The following is a 23,038-nucleotide window of genomic DNA, read 5'->3' on the forward strand; positions in this document are numbered from 1 at the left end:
ATATGTACTTATATTTATTTGTGTGATATAAACATGACAAACTGTTTTGCCGTATTTCAATAATGATAATGCGGATGCGTCTTGAATGTTAATGTTTGTTTCTGTGATAAGCAATATTTTTAGTCGTCTGTGTTTTTCAGCTGTGATAAAATCAGAATGGTTTATTCTTTCGTAGCTGCCCTCACATTAACAAAAGAATGTGATTCATTGTAGAACACGGTCTTTCTACCGTGTATAACTTAATCATAATTGTGCATTTTTGTGTGGGCCAATGACAATCGAGGATTTTTAAAATTATTTGTTCCTCAATTGTACATACATCGACTATGACAAATCCACAAGAAAACACCAAATAAGTTAGAGTGCGATATTGACGATATACAGAAAACAGAGCGCGCTACCTCGACCTACCTTGGTGGTAAAATATTCTGACTGAAATATACTCTTTGAAACTGTTTTTGATGCATTCTTCAGAATCAATCTGGGTGAAATTCATCAACAGAGAATTTAAAAATCCTCGACTGCAATTGGTCCACACAACAATGCAAACACCAAGTATATGCTTCCTTTTGTTTAAATTTAAGTTGATGCATTTTTTATTATCATGTTTAACTTTCTTGACTTAAATGATTAAAACAAAACAAAACAAATAATTTATGTACAGATAAAAAGTATTAGCCTTTTTAAATGGTTTTCTAATTAAAAGCACCGTTGCCATAACTTCTCCTATAAAAAAACGCCAACACATCGCCATTTTTGTTAGGTCTTTTTAACATTTTTTTAACAAGTGTTTCAATAAAGTACCTTTAAACGCTTTTACATTATTAAGTATGATGGAAGTCTTTTATGAAAGAAAATAGAGAGAGAAAAAATCGGTTCTATAATCTGTACAGAAATACATATGTAACCTGGATACTGAATATGTATTTGCCTCTTTATTTAAGCTATTTTACATTTGTGTTTTTACTTTGTTGTTATATTTATTTACATATCGGTTTTAGTTTTAACATGTACCAAACAATCAGTAACGAATAAAATGTGATACTTAAACAATCAAGAATTGTGCTGTTCTATTTTAATATATTAGGCCAGTATACACTAGTCAAAACCAAGTTGGTGAAGGTCAAGGCTTTGTAGATCCAAGAAGATTTAAGTCAATGCCAACGAGGCGCTAGTCAATGCCAAGTAGATGCATCACAGTGACAAGCAAATGCAAGTCAGTAGCAATGAGACGAAACTCAATGCCAAGACGATGCTAGTTACTGCCAAGTGACATTTAAGTGAATGTAAAGTAGCTTCTAGTCAATGTCAAGAACATCCTGGTCATACCATTTAAATGCAAGTTCATATTTTAAAGGTAGATGCAAGTCATGGCCAAATTAATGCAAGTCAATTCCAGGTAGAAAGTAGTGAATGCCACGTAGAAGCTAGTAAATGTGAATTTGATGCAAGATAAGGCGACGAGGACGATTGCCAATGCCAGGTATACGCTAGTTAATTTTTGTCTGAGTAAAGGTACATGGAATGATAATCAAACTGAAGCGCTGAAAAATACGGCTTTAAAGACAACAAAGTATACAATCGTCTGCGTGAACACCATTGACATCAATGACTTCACTCGTATGTCGCCATCACACTTGATAAACGCCATTTAACCGATCAAACGCGTGGTGCTTTCATTATCAGGGTATGTGTTTTTTATAACAATATGAATGCAAATGGACGAGGGATATGCGTTCAACTAATGAAGCACATTATGCATTAGTTTTTCGCATAAGTATATGTAAATATTTACCGTAGGTAGGTATGGGTACTTTCAAATATTACTGACTTGTAAAAATAAATGAGCCTGAAATATATCGAAGATATTTATTTATTGCAAATAATTCATACATGTATAGAAATAAACTCAAACACATTCCAACATGTTATACTATTGATAATGTAAAATCATTTGTCTAGACATAAGTCATATTCAACAACATTGGGTTTGTAATTGAGCACGCTTTAATATATATAAAAATCGAAAACTTTTAAGTAGATCTGCAGACCCACTTTTAGTGTCAAATATATAAATAAACCTGCCATTTAATCATGCTATTGGCAATAGTTTTAATTGTTGGTACCTGGTGACTCCATGGAATTTGGTATGATTTTAAAGTGCAATGGTTACTGATAACTTAAATGTAAAATATTTGACCAAAAATACATAAGAGATAAAATCATGGCAGTTTGTATTATTTTTCTTTATTTCAGCAAAAATCGGACCTAATATATATCGATGTTTTCAATGTCAAACCAACGTGTTTTAAATATTTTTATTTTCAGAAAAGAAGATGTTCTTCATTAACACTTTTAACGCTTTTCAACAAATTATGGATCACCAGAAATTAAGATTTCACCAATTGTACATCCGAATCGTTAACTCACTCGTGTAATACAATGACAATGTACAGGTATTTTCCTTATTATGTCCATGAGTTTGCGCATTGATTTAGCAAAGAAATTATCTCATAACTTTATTGTCTTCTAAAACAAAAAAATAGGGATGTCAGGAAAGTTAACCCTTAAACGTAATTTAACTAGTATTTGTTGAAGATTTAGTTCCTTAATTGACCTGACTAAATGGTCAATAACAACTTACACTACATATGTAAGGCAATTGAGAGGTTGCGAAACGCTACTTGCTAGTGGACTGCTTTTAGTATCCAGGTACTGGTGCATTATTCAAGTTTAAGAGATTAAGAATAGCTGCAACATTTCTTTGTACTGACAGCTATAAGTGCAAATATTAATTCGCAACTTCTACCTTTTTCGAAATGATGAGCGCATCACACATTTTTATAATCAAAAGACGGCATTTTGGTCGATAGTATAATGTAACGAGTTTATTGGTACTGTTCGTTTGCGTGACTTAATTGTACAAACTCTTTTGTAAAACATACGTTATATATCTATCCGTCACATATGTCATGCTATTGTGAGCAAGTATTAAAATGTTCACACAAAAATACGTTTAAACAACAACTATCTGGAATAACTGCAGTTTTCCGCATATTATTTGTAAAGTTATTTTTACTCTGACATCCTATATTTATAAAGATTATACATATAAAGATAAGTTAGTAGTGACAATATATGAAACTACAGGGACAAGCCCAGTAGTCAAACATTGCATTTATAAACGTTGTTTAGAGGCACAAGGTAAGGGGCAAATAAGGCTGAACGCGAGACATAAACGCCTCGTTATAGTTAGATGACATGAAGTAAAATATTAATGATAAAGAATGGGCGGAGTGAAAATATCGAACGGACCCTTCTTAATCATAGCTTAATGTCATCTAACTGACTTAGAACACAAAATCAATGGCTGACACATTGTCAGCGCAAGATTGGCACATAAGGTATATACCGGATGAGTGGCAGCAGCTGCCATTTCATTGGCTAAAAATGTTGATTGTATTCTAAAGACAGAGATAAAGTGTTTCTAAATGTTTGGTTATGAGTGATTCTGCCAAATGATAGCATTACATAAAACAACATTTCCAAAGAATGAAAAACGTTTCCCACATCTTTTGAAAATAGTGCAGTAATTTATTTTTTAACATTTGCCGATGCTCATTAAAACACATCTTAAAATATTAACAATTCAAAATATTCTTTCTTGTCTTCAAATTTAAGCCCGTTATTATATTCGAATCAAACATCAGCGAATATAGGGCTGGGTCAAATGTTCAAAGATCGCAAGATATTTAACCTCTCATTAAATATAGCTTTTGGTGCTCACTCGGTGAAATATGTTGCAATATTACACTGAAACAAGCAGGTATCCTCTATATATCATATTTGATATTCATAATGATCTCACTAAATACAAAACTGGATTATGCTATTAACACGTCTTAATATAACATATCACAAAAAATCACAAACTAGTATACAAGATGAATGGAATATGTGTGTGAAAGAACTGGTAGTTAAATATCTAATAACAGCATATTCGCAAAATTGCCATAATCACTAAGCTATGTCTATATTTGCGATATTAAGTACAACCTATCTAATGACTTTTTTTATAAATGCTGTTAACGATTCAAACACATTTCTGTATATGCTAAGTGTAAACATGTCATTTTAAACATAGTGTTAAAACAACGCTAAATTTCGAAGAATTGGTAACACGTCACTAGGCACTTGATAGACCGTCAATTGGCGCAAGTTTTTTGACATTTCAAGAGACTTTAAAACCGACTTCCATCCACAGTTAGAAGTGCCAACACGACCATATAATGAACATACTTGTATCGCGTGTTGTTTAAGGGACATGGAATTCAAATCGACGTTTCTCAAATGTAACATTTGTAAATGTGTGCAGTTTATAAGATCTAAAGCCAACACAAGATTGGCATGTTCAATAACAAGACATTTCAGTCGTTTTGAGAATCGTGAAGTTTGCTCCAATTCACCTCGAAAATTAATGCACAGTTTTGCGATGTTTTCGGCGTTTATAATTATCTTTGGCACTCGCACATCAGACACCGTAAGAGCAGATAATTGTTTACAACAAGAGAGATCAAGACAGTCATAAATCTCAATATGCACCAGTGAGAGCTCGTGCAACTTATACAATCCGGCGATGAAGTCTAGCTTATTTGACTTGCCGATGACGGGCAAATATTGTGTGTTTATTTCAGCTTTGTCACCCACGTTCCCGCTCTTTAAAAGTTTTAGATATCCTTGTTCATGAAACACTGAATACCTCGTTAAATGATCCTTGTTGAGTGCTTTGGCGAAATACATGTCATCCAAAATATCAAGGCATAACACAGCTATACGTTTATCGAATATGACGATGTTTTGAGCATCTACATTTCTTAGAGTCAACGCGGACAGACTTCGGCATGACGAGAGATCAAGCATTCCATTTATTTCTATGTTATGGACATAAAGTGTGTGCAAATTAATGCAACTATCAAAAAACGTCGGCTTTATGATTGTCTTCACTGATGACTGAATATTTATGTACGAGAGCGAAATACAACAGAGATCTATCAAATATTCGTACATTTCGGTCGTAGATATGTTCTCGAATGAAAGGAAAGCTATATGTTTTCTTTTCTGTGTTTGCCATGTGTTCTTTGTTGGTGTGCCTGTCACCTTTGCAACACTAAATATGAAGTGATCAACATCTGGTTTGGCTTCTTGCCAAGCGTCCAGTGTACTCTTTAACAATTTGTCGACTGATTCTGGCCTTATAATGTCTTCAGAACACATGTCTTGTACGCAGACATGTGAATATATCTTTGAAATGTATTCGCCAACTGATTTGTTCATTCCGCATATGAAGCAAAATAGTTCTCTGGTCAAAACAATATTCCGATTATATCCTGGGGTGCATGTCATAAGGTACTTGATGTCTTCTTCAAATGCCCAAAAATGGATAGCAGCAAGGAACTCCTTTACCGTTTGGTCCATAAAACTGAAAACCCGTTCTCCGCCTACTAATTTGCCAACAATTCCTGTTTTCAAAGCAAAATTTTCGTCTTCCTCGTTCAGTTGACCTTTATACGCAGGTTTGATTGGCAAGTTGAATCCATCAAACAACGATGCAAATGCTATTTGTGAAAGGTCTAGCAACAACTTTGAACGAGCTTGACAGAGCTGAGTTTTACTGAAACAGTTTGGAAGCGTTGAATGAGTATGCGTTATGTTCCCCTGATACTGTATTTTGTGCATTGAATGTTCTTTTGAAAACAGCAGCTCAATGGTATTACTGTAGACCTCACATCTGGAGGATCCAAGTTCCTGGTTCGCAAACCAAAGCGATAATAACTGCAGTATGTAACGAGGATTCGTCAGCATACACTGCAAGTCGTTTTGGGCCACTTCCAGTAGAAACGAGTGCGCCGTACGGTTGTAATCGGGAAAGAGTGAGCAAACGGAATGAATCAAGCAAAGAGCACAGTTTGTGTCCATTGTTTCAAGCAAAAAATACTGAAAATCCCAGTGATCCGAAATCGCTTGTGAAGATGTAACAAGGAACGTATTTGTCGTTTCCTCAGATTCAACTATATTGTCGAGTTCGTTTATCAATTGCAAATAAGTAGGCGCTCGCAGTTCATCTAATCCATCGAGTATAACTAAGCATGTTTTCTGAGCAAAAACATGTTCAAGAAATGCCCTGTCATAATTTTGGTAAGAGAGAATTCCGCAAATCACTGACTCTTTCAATATCGCTTTGACATCATGAAAGCTTGCGTTTAACTCGCCTAACTTTACCAAAAAAGTAATGTCGAAGTGCCTCAGAGCGTCACTCTTTAAGCATGAGGCAGTACCTCCTCTTGTCTTGTTCTGCTGTCTTTCCACTACATCCCTTTGTGTTGAACACCACGATCGTGTCAGATAATTACAAAGCGTTGTTTTTCCAACACCCGGATCACCTTTGATGTAAATGCATTGCGTATCTGAGCTCCTGTCCTCAAATATTTCATCAAGTGTTGCAAGATAATGCATTGCCGTTGTCTTTGGTTCAAACATTTTGTAAGAGATTTTTGAAATGCGTGGTTTGACATAAAATTCTTCCAAATCGCAGTCTATGTCAAGCAATGGGGATAACGGATATAACATCTGTTTTTTGTAAAAGTTCAATAAATCACGTCGGAAATCTGAAATAAAATATATCACATATTATAGTATGTACAATATATCGAAGTACATGATAAAGTACCCGAAAATAATGTTTGAAGCTATATCTCATTTTCCAATCCATCAGCTTCTATTATCAGCTATGTTATCTGATGCCACTTTTTACGTATATTGTCTCTTTTAACTAATTGCATAAACTTACCCTTGAATAAAGACTCGAATACTGCATGTCTATTTTGAACCTGAAAGGCATGAACACAGCATATTTTAAGAACAATATACCCTACAAGAGCCAATATTTGAATGAACGATTGGCACTAAACAAAACATGTACACTAACAATTGGTAAGCATAGAAATTGAGTTAAGAGTCCCAACATCTATAAGTGCATACGAAAGCAAAGGGTAACTTCTAAATTTATGTAAGTTTGTAAAGAAATTATGACCTCCGATACGAGGCCAATTGAAACTTGATAATGGATTTTCTGTGCATTTCTTAATGAACCATTGAGAACAGCGATTTGGTAAACTTTAACCAAAGATTCAAGATGTAGTCATGTTAAGCTGGATACCAAACATAAGGTTGTATGAATCGCATTAAAATTGGAATTGTTTTCAAGGCGAGCCAAAACCAGATCCAAGGAAAAATGTATGACCTAACTAGACAAAAAACTGCTAGACAATGTTTCAACCAACACAATAACTTAATTAAAGTGTAAGCGACGAAGGATTTTAAAGGAATCCTAGGTAGTGTGTATTCCTAATAATTAAACTGCATCAATTCATCCTCGAATGCATTATATGATCGCTTAACAACGATTTATACTTCTTATGCCATAGAAATGCCTAAAATATCAAACAGTCAGATTATTTAAAGTCTTTAACTTAAAGTACCTGCTTTTTTTCTTTGCTCATGCTATAAAATGTTTTGGAAAATCCATCAAGTTACTAAATATTAAAAGTAAAATAAAATCGCTTTTAGAATTGCCATTCATTATATATCGTGGATTGAGAAAAAATCAATTGCTCATATGCATTGATCCTAGCTATATTAAAATACAATTTTGATACTCCTAAGTTGAATATTTTAGCTTGTTGTCCTCACTGTCTCGGAACTTACATGTACTTGCATAGGCCAAGGACAAGCATCCAAGAAATCTAGGTCTCCTGAAATTGACGAAAACATGCACTAGATCAATTGTTTGCTCCTTTATGATACTATCTGAATCCCGTCAGTCACTGTTAATTTGCCATTCCATAAGTACCTTTGGTTAAATCGATGATGAACTATGCAGCATTGTAAGAAACTAATATTCCACAGTGTTTCGCCTGCTGGGGGCGCCCATTATTGTGATTTAAAGCAAAATATAATATCAGGTTCAATGTTAAAGGTCAGAAGCACAAATGCATTGAAAATATAGTAATTTATCTTATTATTATATCCAAACATGAACCGTATCTAAATGTAAAAGGGCATAAATTAAGTGTTACTGGCACGATAAATTTGACAATCAGAATTAAACCGGGCATTGGAGACGAAAACACTGTCACCAAATAAATTTATTGTCTACATAAGCAAGGTACCAATCGTATTGTCAATTAAAAGTTTGGTTTGTCAAGGGGAGCTCTATCTGACGAACGAACATGGTTTATACGTTAGGCCCACAAACATTTAACCCAAGTTTCCAGATGGTTGGATACTGAATGTCTAAGATATTATTTTAACCCTACTTTTGTTTAACTTGAATGAGCCATGTTTTAAGAATGTGAGTTAACCCAGGATCGACTGAGAAATATGTCCATAACATTTTCTCCAAGTTTATGGTGGAAGTCTGGACACTGATCATAAACATTATCAACATGTTTCATCATAATCGGATTATCAAACTTTACGGCTGTACAAAATTTAACCAACTATATACTAATTTAAAAGGGGGCGATTTATTGTCCGATCGGATAAAATATATGGTGACGTATGTCAAATTTTATCGGAACTGAATGTATCAATCGTATGGATTAAACGACGATTCGAAAAAGTAGCAGTACGATGAGTTCATTACAAGTACTGCTTGTATTTACCTGTTTCAGGGACACATTTTTGAAAAAGAGGCGTTGAGTTGCCTTCATCTTGTATCTGTGTATCTTGCTGGTTTTCGCCGATCACTGTAGCGTTTTTGTCGTGTATCCCTTCCTTGGACTTCATTTCTAAGACTATACTGTCTTTATCTTGTAAGTGAACTAAATAACGAATTCATTCATTTATTATATTGCAATTGATAAATTGTATGTCCTTTTTAAATACAGTGTTATAGTTTAACTGCAACCTTTATTTGAATAATTCCTATGAAATAAAGCACTGCCTTCAATTGGCTGTCAATGGGATGTAATAAGTAATACACCTGCATTTGATCTATTTACAACGAGTTTCACTTGTTCATTTCTTTAAAAACGAATGTCACAACTCAAACTTATTAATAAAAGGTTAATGCGGAAACTGTATGCTTTTTTCAATATACCTGTTTTATGAACATCTTTCTGAAAAAGAGTCATTGAGTTGCCTACATCATGCTGGTTTTCGCAGATCACTGGGTCATATTCTTCATGTATCCTCTCATATGAGTTTACTTCTAATACCGTACTTTCGGTATCTTCCGATAGAAAAATAACGGATTTAATCATTTATATTGCAATTCATAAATGTAATGTTGAAATGTAAAATCACTTTTGTTCGTGTTTCCTCATTTTTTTATTTAGTTGTTTAAAATAAACCACGATTTTGAGATGACAAAGGAACATTATTTCTTATCATGATTCTTTGTTAAAAGAAATGAAAGTGCAAATATCATGAATTTAAGAACCAATGATAAATAGAATTGAAAAAAACCCGACATTTTGTGCCGACGAAAAACTAATGATTTCACAGTATTTAAATACAGTGTATTCTGTTTTAAGCCATACTAAATTTGTATACTTTTATAAATCAAATTTGCTTTAAATAGACAAGTATAAGAACGAAAAGGTAATGTTCTAATATCAACTTTAAAGTATACTGGCAAGTTTAGTAGTCTAAAGGGGCTTCCATAGCGAAAAAGAATGTTTAAAAAACCAATACATACAATGTTTGGACATTTTTTTTATTTAGTTTTGAGGTTCAATTTCTAGGAAGCAAAATGAAATCGTCAGTTGCAACATTTGCTTATGTAAAAAGAAGCTGAGCAAACTTAACGAAATAAGATTCAACCCGATTAACAATGTTGCAACTATTTTGACACACATATTTAAATTGTTGACAGAGTTTTAAAAAAATGTTTTCTCATCCCAAATAAGATAATATATTATTTTTTAAAATTTGATCAACTACTTTTTACACCAAAAGATGCTGCAAAAGATGTGTTTTACTCCTGAAAAATATTATTTCTCAAAACTAAAAAAACAGTTTATTATTGAAATTTTGACTACTGCTGGGCTTGTCCCTGAAGTTTATATTGTATTAATGAACATTTTAATTGTTGGCCTTCACAACCCATTTTTACACTGTGGAAGGCCTTAAAGGTTTTATACGTGTGTAACATTCATACTAGAAAGATTGCGTTACAGTAACTATTGTAACCAATTAAGCGAATAGATACAAATAAGTCAGATATTCATATGGCTGTATGACGAATATAACAGAGTCAAACCCAGTTCCCAAAACACTTAAAGTATCCGGTCTTATTTAAAGGCACGACAAAATAACCAGACAAATAAGAAACGAACACACAAGGAAAAAAAACATGTATTTTTAATAAGGTAACCGACAAATACTTCTGAAATTCTGAATGTCTGGTGACCCCATTTATGCTATAAGTGTACGGGTAGCGAAAGAATATGTTAAAATTATAACAAATATTAAGATTACAAACAATACGGTTTGAAAATTTCTAAATTCGTAATTTAACGGCCAATTATAATTGAAATAAACAAGAGGCCCATGATGGCCTATGCTCTACTGGCATGGCTCTTGTGGTCATTTTCAATCCAGAGTATGTATGTATGGGTAATAGGCAACGAACATATAGTTCACTTTTTGTGTTTGGGTTAGCTGAAAACGTTGTTCGTTCAATATCTAAGGACAGAAAGTGTTGTAAGCAGATTAGTTGCATGAACTATTTTAATATGTGCCAAGTAAAGGTCATCTGAGGAAAACAAATATTTGTTTTCAAATTTGTACTCATGGCCAATATTTCACTGCTGTTGCTTCAAAATTAAGAAAGTAGGTCAAAATGTCACAGTCAATGTCATCTGAGGAGAACATTGATATTTGTTTACAAAACAGTACATATGGCCCAAATTTTATTTCTGTAGCTTCAAAAATAAGAAAGTAGGTCAAAAGGTCACAGTCAAGGTCATCTAAAAACAACATTGATGCTCGTTTGCAAAACTGTACACATGGTCCAAATTTCATTGTTGTAGCTTAAAAATTAAGAAAGTAGGTCAAAAGGTCACAGTCAATGTTATCCGAGGACAACATTGATGCTCGTTTGCAAAACTGTACACATGGTCCAAATTTCATTGCTGTAGCTTTAAAAATAAAAAGTAGGTCAAAAGGGTTGGGGCAAGCTTTGGCCTTAGGGGCATAATTTAAACTGTTTTGCTAGATAGTCATCATATGATGTTCCACGACAAATATCAATGGTTTGAGCCTTGTGGTTTGAAACAAGAAGATTTTGAAAGTTTTTCTTAAATAAGTCTCTAGGAAAGTTGTGACCCCGGGGCAGGGCCAGTTTTGACCCCAGGGACATAATTTGAACAACCATGGTAGCGGACCACTAAATTATGCCTTATTCAAAATAGCAAGGGTCTGCCTAGCGGTTTCAGACAAAAAGATTTTCAATAATTTCCCAATTTAAGTATACCAAACCTGTGAACCCATAATTTGAACAAACATTCACAAACAATTGTGTTTAGATGCATGCGTGAACGACAGACACTTCTGCTCTTTGGCCAATAGAGCTAAAAATCAACCGAACCTTTAAACTGTAATTTTGATCTCTTTCAAAAAGGGCAAGGGGGTGTACAACATAAAACCAACTGCACAACCCAAAAAATAAGTTGTCACCCTTTAATCCTAGACTTGGCTTTTTATGTAGACTTGGCAAAAAATAGCATTGTTTATACTTTCAAGGGCCATAATCTATGCATGCATGGGCGGATCTTGCTGGTTTTCGAAAGTAACCTGCTCTGATGGATATCTAAATACTGTACAAGTTTCAAAACTGAAGAATGTATCGTGTTCACAAGCAATTGTTTACAGACGCACTGACGCATAGACGCACATACGACGTACACATTACCATCGCATAAGCTCTTCTGGCCTTTGGCCAGTAGAGCTAAAAACCTTCAATAACTGTATTGTTGGTCATTTATTTTACATATTAAAATCCAGCATGTAGTATCCTTTCAAATACGACCAAACTTATATTGAATCACGAGATATCCAGATTTGACACTTTTTATTGCCATCGGTTTTATGATATGGTAGTATATTTAATCCGTTATCAATAAACTTCCAAAAAAAATATAAAAATATATGTACCGTTTTCAATTGCTTGCCCGTCACCATTATCTGTTTCCTGGTTGTCATCGCTAGATCCATCTTCTTGTTTACAAGTATAATCATGATAGAAAAACATGTATCAAAATATATTTTCATTACATGCAAGTATAAAAATTTCTTCTTTAACGAAAATTAACTTGATCGTTATTTAATGATAAATTATCTACTAATACAAACAACAACATATGTTATTTTTTTCGTATTTATAAGTAGAGCTAATGGTCAAAGCAGCGCTAATTGTATTTTTATTTATTTAAAGCTGTTGCGTGACTACCGTTGTTAACGATATCATACTACCGGTCGCGTTCGACTTCTCTTCGAAAACCATTTCAACTGAGTCGTTAAAAATATTTATGCTGCTTTTAGGGCATTTCTTAGCATAACAATTGCTAATTCACTTAAAAGAGGGGTATATATGATCATCAATATAGAACTCAACACTAAGGAAAGGTAATTAATAATTGCTTAAATTCATTTGTACTGATATCACCTCGAAGGTCCAAAGATTCATTGTAATATACAAAGTATTGATACAGCTGACTTTGTAAAAAAGAATCATAGCTTATCTGCATATCTTTTAATTAAACTTACCTGGTGATCTGTCAGATTGTCCAAAGCCGGAATCTTCAAGCATTGTTCGTTCGATGATTTCCACTTGAGAAAAAATGCACGTGGTTTAAAAGGTTTTCAAATACGTCAAGATACATAGTGCAAAGACTTATTGTTTAAATAAAGACATGTTTTGCATCTAACATAACAAAAATCAGCCAAACATTGAACATGGAACAAGCTGAGGCACAATGTCCAATGCGTTACAGACACTGGTTGTAAGATAAATAGTTGTCAAGTTATCAAGAAATAAGAACAAGAAGAAAATGGAAATAATTATTATCGAAGATAATCTTTTTTAATTTGATTACGTATACACACTATTTATCTAGAAGGTCATATACTATCTGGAAAAAAATGTATATTTTCTAGATAAAAAGAACAAAGGCCAAATCATTTATTTTAACCTGTGAGTTCCCGAAGATTTCATTTCAATAATAGCAAAGTAACTTTATAATACCAGTTTTGTTAATACACTGCCAGAAGTCATCTCTATCAATAATGAACTCCAGTTCTAATTCTGGAAGATCAAAATCTTCTCTAAGTGCAGATTCGAGCGGTTTTATCCAATGCTGTATTTTTCCAGATATAACATCATCGAATAATTGCAGTTGTTTTTTCAAATTCTGGCACTGAATTACGATTTGAACACAAGCTATTTTTCCACCCGACACGAGGCCTGAAATATAACAGGACAATGGATAAACAACATTTGACCAATACTACCTATATGAAATCAAAGACACTAACATTTTATTCATATATAAGTGTATGTACATATGGAATGTCAGATGTAAAATATCGGATCTAATACATATTGCTTATACTCAATTCCCCATTGAAAGGCAAAGCTCCCAAAACGAGCATGTGTACATTCTAAAAACTACAGTATTGCTGAATAAAGTTCATTCATTAGTAGGCGGAGTAAACGGAGACACAAGTTCTCTGTTGACATGCGTTACTTGTTATCTGTTCTTAAAAAAAGGTGTTCAATATCATACAGAACAATGTTAAAGTAACATTTATGACTTCATATTTGCTAGTGTTATTTTTATTGTTTTGGGACTGCGGCATTTTTATTTCGTATAAATGAGTAAATCATGTATTTTACAGAATATATAAAAGAAATGAACGACAGAAGCTTTACGTTATTCTTAACCTGGGGCGCCTGTAGACTGTGATATTATTTCGAAACCTGTTCGCGCATTTCAGTCGTTATCGTAAGTTTAACATGGGACATAGGAATGGTACAAAAACGGGTTGTTTGTAGTCGAGTGCGTCCCGATATGGAAATGGAGTGCGTGATCAAATGATTCAAAACAGCGTCTACGATTGTACGTTTGAATAAGGTAAACATATTAACAATAGTTTGCAAACTTTGGCGATTTCTTGTACACAGAAAGGAACAATATTCACCGTATTCTGTGTTTCGCATGTCTTCGACTGCCTTGTAAACGTTTTGACAATTCTCACATGCATTAGCAGCTCTACGTTTCAACATGTTTGCAACAGCCTCCGACAAACGCATCTCCTGTTCTTTGTCACAATGTTTGAAAAGTATCGTTCCTGTTGTACCTGTCCAAAATAAACATTTTAGGCATGCACTGACTAGAGTCTACAAGTGTAAATACAATTAAATGTCAAATGCGTATTCTAAGGTATCTACCTGTCACGCGTACTGCACTGCCGTCTACTTTTTCCAATTGTATTAAGTAATTCAGCTTTTCCAACGTCAGCTTTGCTTGATCTCCAAGGTGTTCGATTTTAGTATTCGTTTCACAAGAACTCTTCTTTTGATTTTCCATAAAGCTGACATGCTCTGGTAAAATGAAACAGGATATCAAATAGATGAAAAGTCAAACAAAGCTATTTTTCATATTTTTATATTCATATTTAATATATTTTCATGAATTCTAATTAAGGAACGTTTAATACATTGTGCTTATTTTGTCAGTGTAAAAAGATAATGTATTAAACATTGAAACTAACATAAACATCATCTGGATTTTAATCATAATGGTTTTATTCTTACGCTTTCAATGTAATTGAACGAAATAATCAAGTAATAGTTGTTATGTTACAAAGCTGTATAAGACGCAACCTAGTTAATTAACCTTTTAAGTATTTTATTATCTATAAAGTTGATAACATAGAACTCATGGTAAGGTTTAACAAATGTATAGACTTAATTTTAACAGTCGAAAAACTGTCTGAATATTTTCTGCTTGCTCAAAATGTATGATGAAGAATGCGAATATCTTGCTAAATCAGATCAACAAATGTTATATAATTCTATTTGTCTCGAGATGATTCTCGATGTAGTACCTGCAAATCAGTTGTACTATTGTACATTGACCATAGGTTCATTCGTATCTATATTCATAACGATGCAAAAGCTGCTGCCTTTTAAAGAAGTATATACTAACCTGCCTTGTGCTCTTTATCGTCTTCTCTGTGTTCTTTGTATTGCTTCCTGAAATCTTGAATTTCTTCCAGTACTTCAGTAGTTTTCCAAGCTATTTCTCTTTGAACGCTCTTGTATGCACCAATTACCTCCAATGAAATTGGTTTGTCAATCAACGCTACATCTTGTCTAACTTTTCGTGAAAATGAATCATCCTTTATAAAATTCAAAGCCAAGTCAATGAATCTGTCACATCTTTGTTTAAATGAAGTGTACTCTGGTAGTGTAAGTGAAAATCGCCCGGGATGTGAAATTTGGTCTCTTATGTCCTTTACCTCGTTCAGACTATTTTCAAGTTCGGTTTCTCCTTTTAAACTGCAGACATTAAAAAGTAAAAAACAAAGGCGACATACATCCAATGTGTCTAAATCAAGGCGGCCACTTCGAGGATAAAATGCATCTTTATTATGTCTCCATTTCTTCTGTATAATTTTAGCCTTATTGTGTTGCAGAAATTCGTCTATACCCCAAGACGTCACTCCCGTGGGCTTTAAGTCAAACGCCCGTTTTATTACTAGTTCTTTCATGCATAGTCTTCCAGGTTCGTGCAAATATTTCATTATCCTTGTGAAGTGTTCTTCGCCATGTGGATTGCTCGCAGTCATCTTTCTCGCTTTAGTAATTTATATAGTTTGTGCAGGAAGGTCGCGTACGGTATCATTTCAAATAGTTACGGTATCAAAGTGCTGCTACAAGAGACCAAAATCTCCGCAGGTATATTTGCATCGATAATCTCTCATAACCTACGACAGGACAATATAAAATGTATATGTAAAGAAGAAACAATCAAAGTTAAAGTTAAACTTAACAATTCTTATTATAAAGGGAACTTTAATGCGATTTACAGGCATATATCCTGAGAGTACCAGTGTTTAGTGGTATAGATATCCGCCCGCAATCCAAAAGGTTGTAGGTGCAATCCTCACCAGCGGTTCCTTAATATGACCTCTCAAAAAGGACACCAGTGACCGTGACTCGACCGTGATTATATAAGTTGTCAGATTTCATCACAATCGCTTATTTATGTGCACATGCGAATTGGCGATACTTACAGGATGCGTTTATTTCTTACATGCAGTTTATGGATACTTCGCGGAGATTTTTATTTCTGGCCACATGCAATTTAGGTATAATTCGCTTGGACGTTTTTTTCTGTCCACATGCAATTTATGGATACTTCGCGGATACGTTTATTTTTGTACACGTGCAATTTTGGAAAACAATTGTGGAGACTTTTATTTCTGTACACGTGCAATCTCGGGATACCTCTAACAGGAAGACAATTATTTCTCCCACCTCAGATAAGTAGATCCAATCATTTAACCATGCTAGATTTTCTTATCTTGCCCACGGGCGAAGATAAAATGCACGTATGGAACTCCTTTTTTAATGGTCACCACATGATTGTAACTACCTCCCGTGTTGAAGACTGTCGTCAGTAGCATCAAGGAAATCTTGTCTTATGGTAATATTTAGAACGCTAATTAATTATTTCTCGCTTCAAATGTCACCATAAAACAGTTTTCACGCACAATTCGAGAAATAATGCTTCATTCTCCTTAGAACTATTTAAAAAGACCGATTTGACTATTAACATTAACTGGATCACTACGCGCATAACCATGACAAACCACGTGCTATTGCATAGCCGTACGCAATTAGTTTCACTAAGCACAAAAGAGTTCCAGCAAAAAATACATTTTTACTTAATTTTGTTTAACTGAGGTGGGAGAAAAAGCATCTTCCATAGCCGCTCTTGTAAGACATGTTCATCCCAACCCTCGCGCAGGGTGTTTTGCGGAAACTCGGTAAAATTGGAAGAAGAGTTGTCTCTCCTGCCCATGCATATTCATTAAAACGAGATTTTGACAGTCAATTGGCCCAGGGTATGTATGAAGTGTAACGGAAGAAAGTACCGTGGTTGCCGACGATGAGAAATCTCAAGGAGACTTTGTTGTTGCTGATTTTATACACATGCACTGATGGGATACTACGCTGGGACGTTTATTTCTTTGCACATGCAATCCACCTAGAGTGTTTTAAGTCGCATACGATAATCGGACTTGGTAGAACAGTCCTGCCCTCTTAAAGTGTTTGATGTCGAATTTGTAGAGAAAACGCATCTAGAATAAGTCAGAATTCATCAAAATTGAAAGCAATAATTGCAATATTTGCAAGTTTGACATGATAACAATGAAAATAACTCGATCTCCACAAAAAAGCATTTATATTTGTTTCTAGGAGTATGCATTAAATGACACCAAATTCATGGTCAAACTTTGCCGGATATGAAAAAGGCATGTTATTTCCAACGGAAACTCTAAAACTACCATTACCTTTTCGGGTCCAATAAAAGTGTTTTATTCCGATCAACTGCAAATATTTTTATTTTTCATATGAGATTTTAAGTAGAATTAATTTAGTGAGGTGCCTAACACATTTGTTTTAAACAAAGAGCACCTTACAGGATTAACATCACATCCAGCAGCTATACATCAAATGCGCAAGTTACTTCGTTTACTTTCGTTATAATGCAGGCAATAAAAAAACATCGATGTGTTCATGGGATTCCTATTACAATACTTTAATTTTGTAAAAAGTTGGATTCTAAACACGGAATTTCCATGTGCATCATGTGCACAAAGTCAGTGCAAGTTTGGGAAACTTGTTGAGACGTTTATTTCTGTACACATGCAATTTTAAAAATCTTCGCGAATACGTTTATTTCCGCAAAAAAATCCGTAATCTCGCGAATGTGTTTATTTCTTTGATATGCAATTCCGGGATACTTCGCGTATACGTTTAATTTGTACACATGCAATTTGGAAAACTTAGCGAATACGTTTATTTCTATACACATGCAATTTTTGGGAACCTTACTGATAGGTTAATTTCTGTATACATGCAATGCGGGTAGTACGTTTATCTTTGTACAAATGTAATTTCGGTGTACCTCGCAGATGTATTTGTTTTCTATTCATATGTTATTTTGATATTGCTCGCGAATGTGTTTATTTCATTGATATGTAATTTCGGGATAATTCACAAATGCATTTTATTCCGAGCATATGCATTTTTTTTTATTCTTGGCAGATGCGTTTATTCCTTTACATATTATGCAATTTCGGTATTCTTTGCAAATGCGTTTATTTCATTGCATGTATAATTTCGGTTTTCCTCGCGAATGCGTTTATTTCTTTGCATGTATAATTTCGCCATACTTCGAGAATGCGTTTATATCTGTCCTTATGTAATTTCTGTATACTTCATAAATGCGTTCATATCTATACATATGCAATGAAGAGAACTTTATTTATGTTCACAAGCAATTCTGGGATATCTCATAGAAGCCAAATTCAGGTTTGGGATACCACTCGAAGACAACTTTATATACGTCTGTAGATATTCATTTATAAACATAGTGAGTTAAAATTTCATTATTAGTGGGATGCCTCAAACATCTACTAAACACCTCAAGAATATCTAAATCGCAAACGACTAGTGAACTTGGTCGATCCGCCCTACTCTTAAAAAGTGTCGAATTTTTAGAGAAAATACATCTAGAATAAAACCGGAATTCATCAAAAATGAAATATATTTGAAATATATATGAAAATATTTGCAACATTTTTTCTAAAAATGAAACAACTCGAACACTAAATAACATTTATTTTTGTTTTTATGAGTGCAATTTTCAACGGAAAGTCAAAACGAACGTTTTTCCCAACTTATCAATCTTTAATTGAAAATGACCATACACGTACCTTTTGGATCCAAAGGCAGCGTCTCATTCCAATCAATTTCACTAATTTTAGTTCCGTATTTCTCATATTTTGTTTAAGTAAAAATAAATTTGATGAGGTGTAAAGCGCCTCACCCGCTTTGTCTAAAAAAAAGCACCTTACAGAAGTAACATCACATCTCGTAGCTCTTCGTCAAATGCGCAATTTACTTCGTTAAAATAGTTATAATGCCATGTATTAAAAATAGCATCGGCTTGTTTATTGGATTCCCATTACAATCCTTTATTTCTGTAAAAAAAATGGGATTCTAAACGTTATGTTCATATGTACTATGTAAATAACTTCAGAGGATAAAACGCACTGATAAAACGCATGCGCGTAGCTTGAAGCGGAAGTACTTGAATAATGACCTCTAGTCCATTTTTGTTTAGCCAACTTGCTATTGTTAGATTTGACAGATTTGTACCAAAACAGCTGTTTTAATACTTCGGATATTCTTTGTTATATTTCCAGGCTAAGCAATAGCCATTTCACTTTCTTTCTAAGTGTAACTGAAATATAACATGTAATTGGAGCATAAACATGAGCAGTTATGGTATCTCAAATGTCTGCTTATCTTATATTACATCCAATGATAAAACATTGCAACAGATAAATCATGTATTACTGTTTGTAAGGTGGTGTCGAATTAAATGATAATGGCGTAAACTAAGCCGTTATGTAACAATTAAATTTCAAATCTAGAGCAATATTTAGAACCTGTCGATCGACAACACACATACAAACCGACTGCTGCCATCAGTTAAAATTGTATTGTTCCTTTCATTAGAAATATCAAAATGATCGAATTTGAAACGCAATTCTGTATAAAAGATTGATGAATGAAATTGATAAACCTATATCAATTTAATACCGGATTGTTTCAGAAAAACACTAAGCTAATATTTATGTTTTTACTGTATTTTTTCGTGTAAAAATAAATTTAGTTTATACTTACATGATACGGTTCTTACTCTTGGTACTCATTTGATGTATATCTTGTATGTCATTGAATAAACGCGCAGAGAATACAAAAACATTTTATACTAACAAATGAAACTTTTCGTCTATTCATATTCCATAAAACGCTAGGTTGGTGACTACATTTTAATGAACGAATTGGCTGATTGCATTTAATTTCTGTTTTTTAGTTAATCGTATAGCCAACATTTGGAGGTTTTTAGAGAATCGAACATGAGACGGAATGTTCTTGAGACTAGAAATCCGGAGCGCTTCCGTGTGAGCTGTCGAGGATTACACGTTCTTCTGAAAAAGTTTGCTTAAATGTCTACATGACGTCCGTAAGCGTGATTTGACACACAAAAAAATGAATAAACTCGATTCTTATTGGTACACAAAACATTACAAATGTAATTTTCTATGGAACTCGGGCATAGTCCTCACTTCGGGCTGCAACCTCATTTCGGGTTATTCTTCCTGTAGAACGTAACCTTATTCACTATTGTTTTACATATATCGTTGCATTAAACAAGTCATGACACACAAAATAGAGAAAGAATACAACGAAACACTGCCGATGATGGTAAAAGAAACATATTTTAACTTGGAAAGAATCTCATCCTTTGTTGTTGTTTTAATGCAACAAATCATATGCCATCAGTCTCGACGAATTTTGCGTCTACGCCCATGCAAATCATGACAGGATATATTGTATTGCGCGTATTATTGGTTTGTATTTAAAGAAACAGATAATGATATGACAATTTAAAAATACATGTAAGTATTGGGAAACCAAAATCGCTTATGTTTATGCCAACGAACAACTACGAAACTACATGTTCGTCTTTCTGAATGATCGAAATAGCTATTTGTTGATTTATTATCTAACCTTGGTCTATTACTCTAGTTTTTCGAGTGACGTTGAACTAGGAGATATAGTTTGGTTTTCTAATAAATTGGGTGGGGGGTAAAATACAAATGAATGCTAGTTAGTTATATTCCCATTGACTTTCTGTACGATACAATTTGGGTTCTTTTTGCATTAGCCGGTCGAACTTTCGTGACCTCTGTAGGCGGGGCTTCGTAAAAAAGCAACGCCTTGATCGGACCCTGGTGAATCACCGCGCATGGAGATCTTACTACGATCTACTTTATTTATTCATATAGCAACAAGCATGTAGCGTAATCGTTATCGCAGCCAGACCCTTGTACTGTTCAGATATCAGGCACCCCGAGTGTCCTTTGTTGTTGTTTTAATGCAACACATCATATGCCATCATATGTCGTGATAACCTGTGCACCTACGTTCATGTAAAACATGACATGATCTATTGTAACGCAATTATCATTGGTTTATATTTAAAGAAACAGGTAACGCTGTCATAATTTAAGAATACAGTCATGTACGTATTGGGAAACCAATAGCGCTTATCTGTATGCCACAAATAACTACAAAACTCCATGTACGTCTTTCTGTAAGATCGAAATAGATATTCGTTGTGTGTTGTTGTTTTTTTGTTGTTTTGTTTTTGTTTTTGTTTTTTGTTTTTTTTGTGTGTTTTTTATCTCACATTGGTCTATTACCTTTAGGACTTTAAGTGACTTTCTAACAGCGGATATAGTTTGGTATTTTTATAAATGGGGGGGGGGGGGGTAAATCACAAATGTATACTAGTTAGTTACATCAGCATTTTTGCAATCATTGTTCTTCACATAGGCCTTTCTCATTATGTATGCATACTTTACATTCCATTCGCAGAACGAGGCTCGAAGAGATCAGGTAATGTTAATTCCATGAAATTATTCGAGTAAGTTAACTAATTACTGCTATTGTTATTTTGTAATTTACATTCCCATTTGACTTTCTGTACGATAAAATTTTGGTTCATTTTGCATTAGCCGGTCGAACTTTCGTGACCTCTGTAGGCGGGGTTTCGCAAGAAAGTAACGCCTTGATCGGACCCTGGTGAATCACCGCGCATAGATATCTTACTACGATCTAATTTATTTATTCATACAGCAACGAGCATGTATTGTAATCGTTATCGTAGCCAGACCCTTGTACTGTTCAGATACCATGCACCCCGAGTGTTCGACATTATAGCGATATTGACAATAGTGTATTTACCTCCCCGCAATCAGATGATATTGTAAACATTCCTAAGTCACGGGGTAGGTCGACAACAAGGACGAAGCCTTCAGCTAGCCAGAAGAAGCCTCGCTCTATAAGTGCATGCGCGCATATGACACCAACGAAGATTCGACCAATAAACACGAGGCCCGCAGCGAGAACTCAGAAGTGTTTTGATTGACCAATAAAAAGGGTGATCATATGAATGTGCATTTTTTACAACTTTAGATTTGCACTTTTGAACATTCAAGGCTTGATAACGAAAAGTGATAAATCTATATAAGAGAGAACTTTGTCACTTATGTATATTGATTTTGTCCCATAATGATTCTCATTTATGGATTAGAATTGAAAAGAGCTTTATAAAGCAAACTAGTGATTTATATGTATGTCTGTCTTTCATAGATAGTCACACTGCATCTAGTAGAAACATTTACTTTGAAAGCAATATATTTTATTTGATACAAGATAATATCATCGCTATATAAGAGAAATATGGCGAACAAAACTGCTCTTTTTTATAGTTGGAGACATTAATTCACGAGTAAGCTCATTGTGTGATTACGTTGTAAATGATAATGTATTTTTGCAAGAACAACATCTTTCCAGATGACTACGTAACTGATATGGTAATGCCGTGAAAGTAGAAAGATAATACAGTGAACCAAAATAGATATTGTTGATAAGACTTGTCCATCATGTAACATGTTAGAAGATGAGTTTTACTTCCTGTTTGCATACAATTTGTATTCCGAAATAAGACAAAGATACCTGCCCAACTATTTTTGAAGAAATCCAAGCATGTTAAAAACCATTGAGCTACTCATGTCAAAGAATGTTAATATTGTTCAA

At 34.1% G+C, this 23,038-nt stretch overlaps 1 protein-coding gene across 5 annotated transcripts; it reads right to left on the bottom strand.

Moving 5' to 3' along the window:
* Positions 1–1,855: 1,855 nt before the first annotated feature.
* On the bottom strand, positions 1,856–19,391 carry LOC128240565 (uncharacterized). Of its 5 annotated transcripts, XM_052957250.1 has the most exons (13): positions 17,650–19,034; positions 17,230–17,436; positions 15,276–16,056; positions 14,516–14,668; positions 14,266–14,424; positions 13,310–13,528; positions 12,832–12,894; positions 12,220–12,282; positions 9,161–9,292; positions 8,724–8,882; positions 7,765–7,811; positions 6,848–6,887; positions 1,856–6,665 (listed from the first exon to the last, which is right to left on the bottom strand). In XM_052957250.1, exons 3-13 carry the CDS (start codon positions 15,916–15,918, stop codon positions 4,147–4,149), a joined length of 4,197 nt encoding a protein of 1,398 aa, XP_052813210.1. In that variant the 5' UTR covers positions 15,919–16,056; positions 17,230–17,436; positions 17,650–19,034; the 3' UTR covers positions 1,856–4,146. The 5 variants fall into 5 exon arrangements, with proteins under 5 accessions (XP_052813210.1, XP_052813212.1, XP_052813207.1 ...); XM_052957252.1 differs by lacking the exons at positions 17,230–17,436; positions 17,650–19,034 and adding an exon at positions 19,078–19,391 and having other exon boundaries at positions 12,220–12,279; XM_052957247.1 differs by lacking the exons at positions 17,230–17,436; positions 17,650–19,034 and adding an exon at positions 19,078–19,390.
* Between the last annotated feature and the right edge of the window lie 3,647 nt (positions 19,392–23,038).

Source organism: Mya arenaria, chromosome 7, assembly GCF_026914265.1.
Source record: "Mya arenaria isolate MELC-2E11 chromosome 7, ASM2691426v1".
NCBI lineage: Eukaryota > Metazoa > Mollusca > Bivalvia > Myida > Myidae > Mya > Mya arenaria.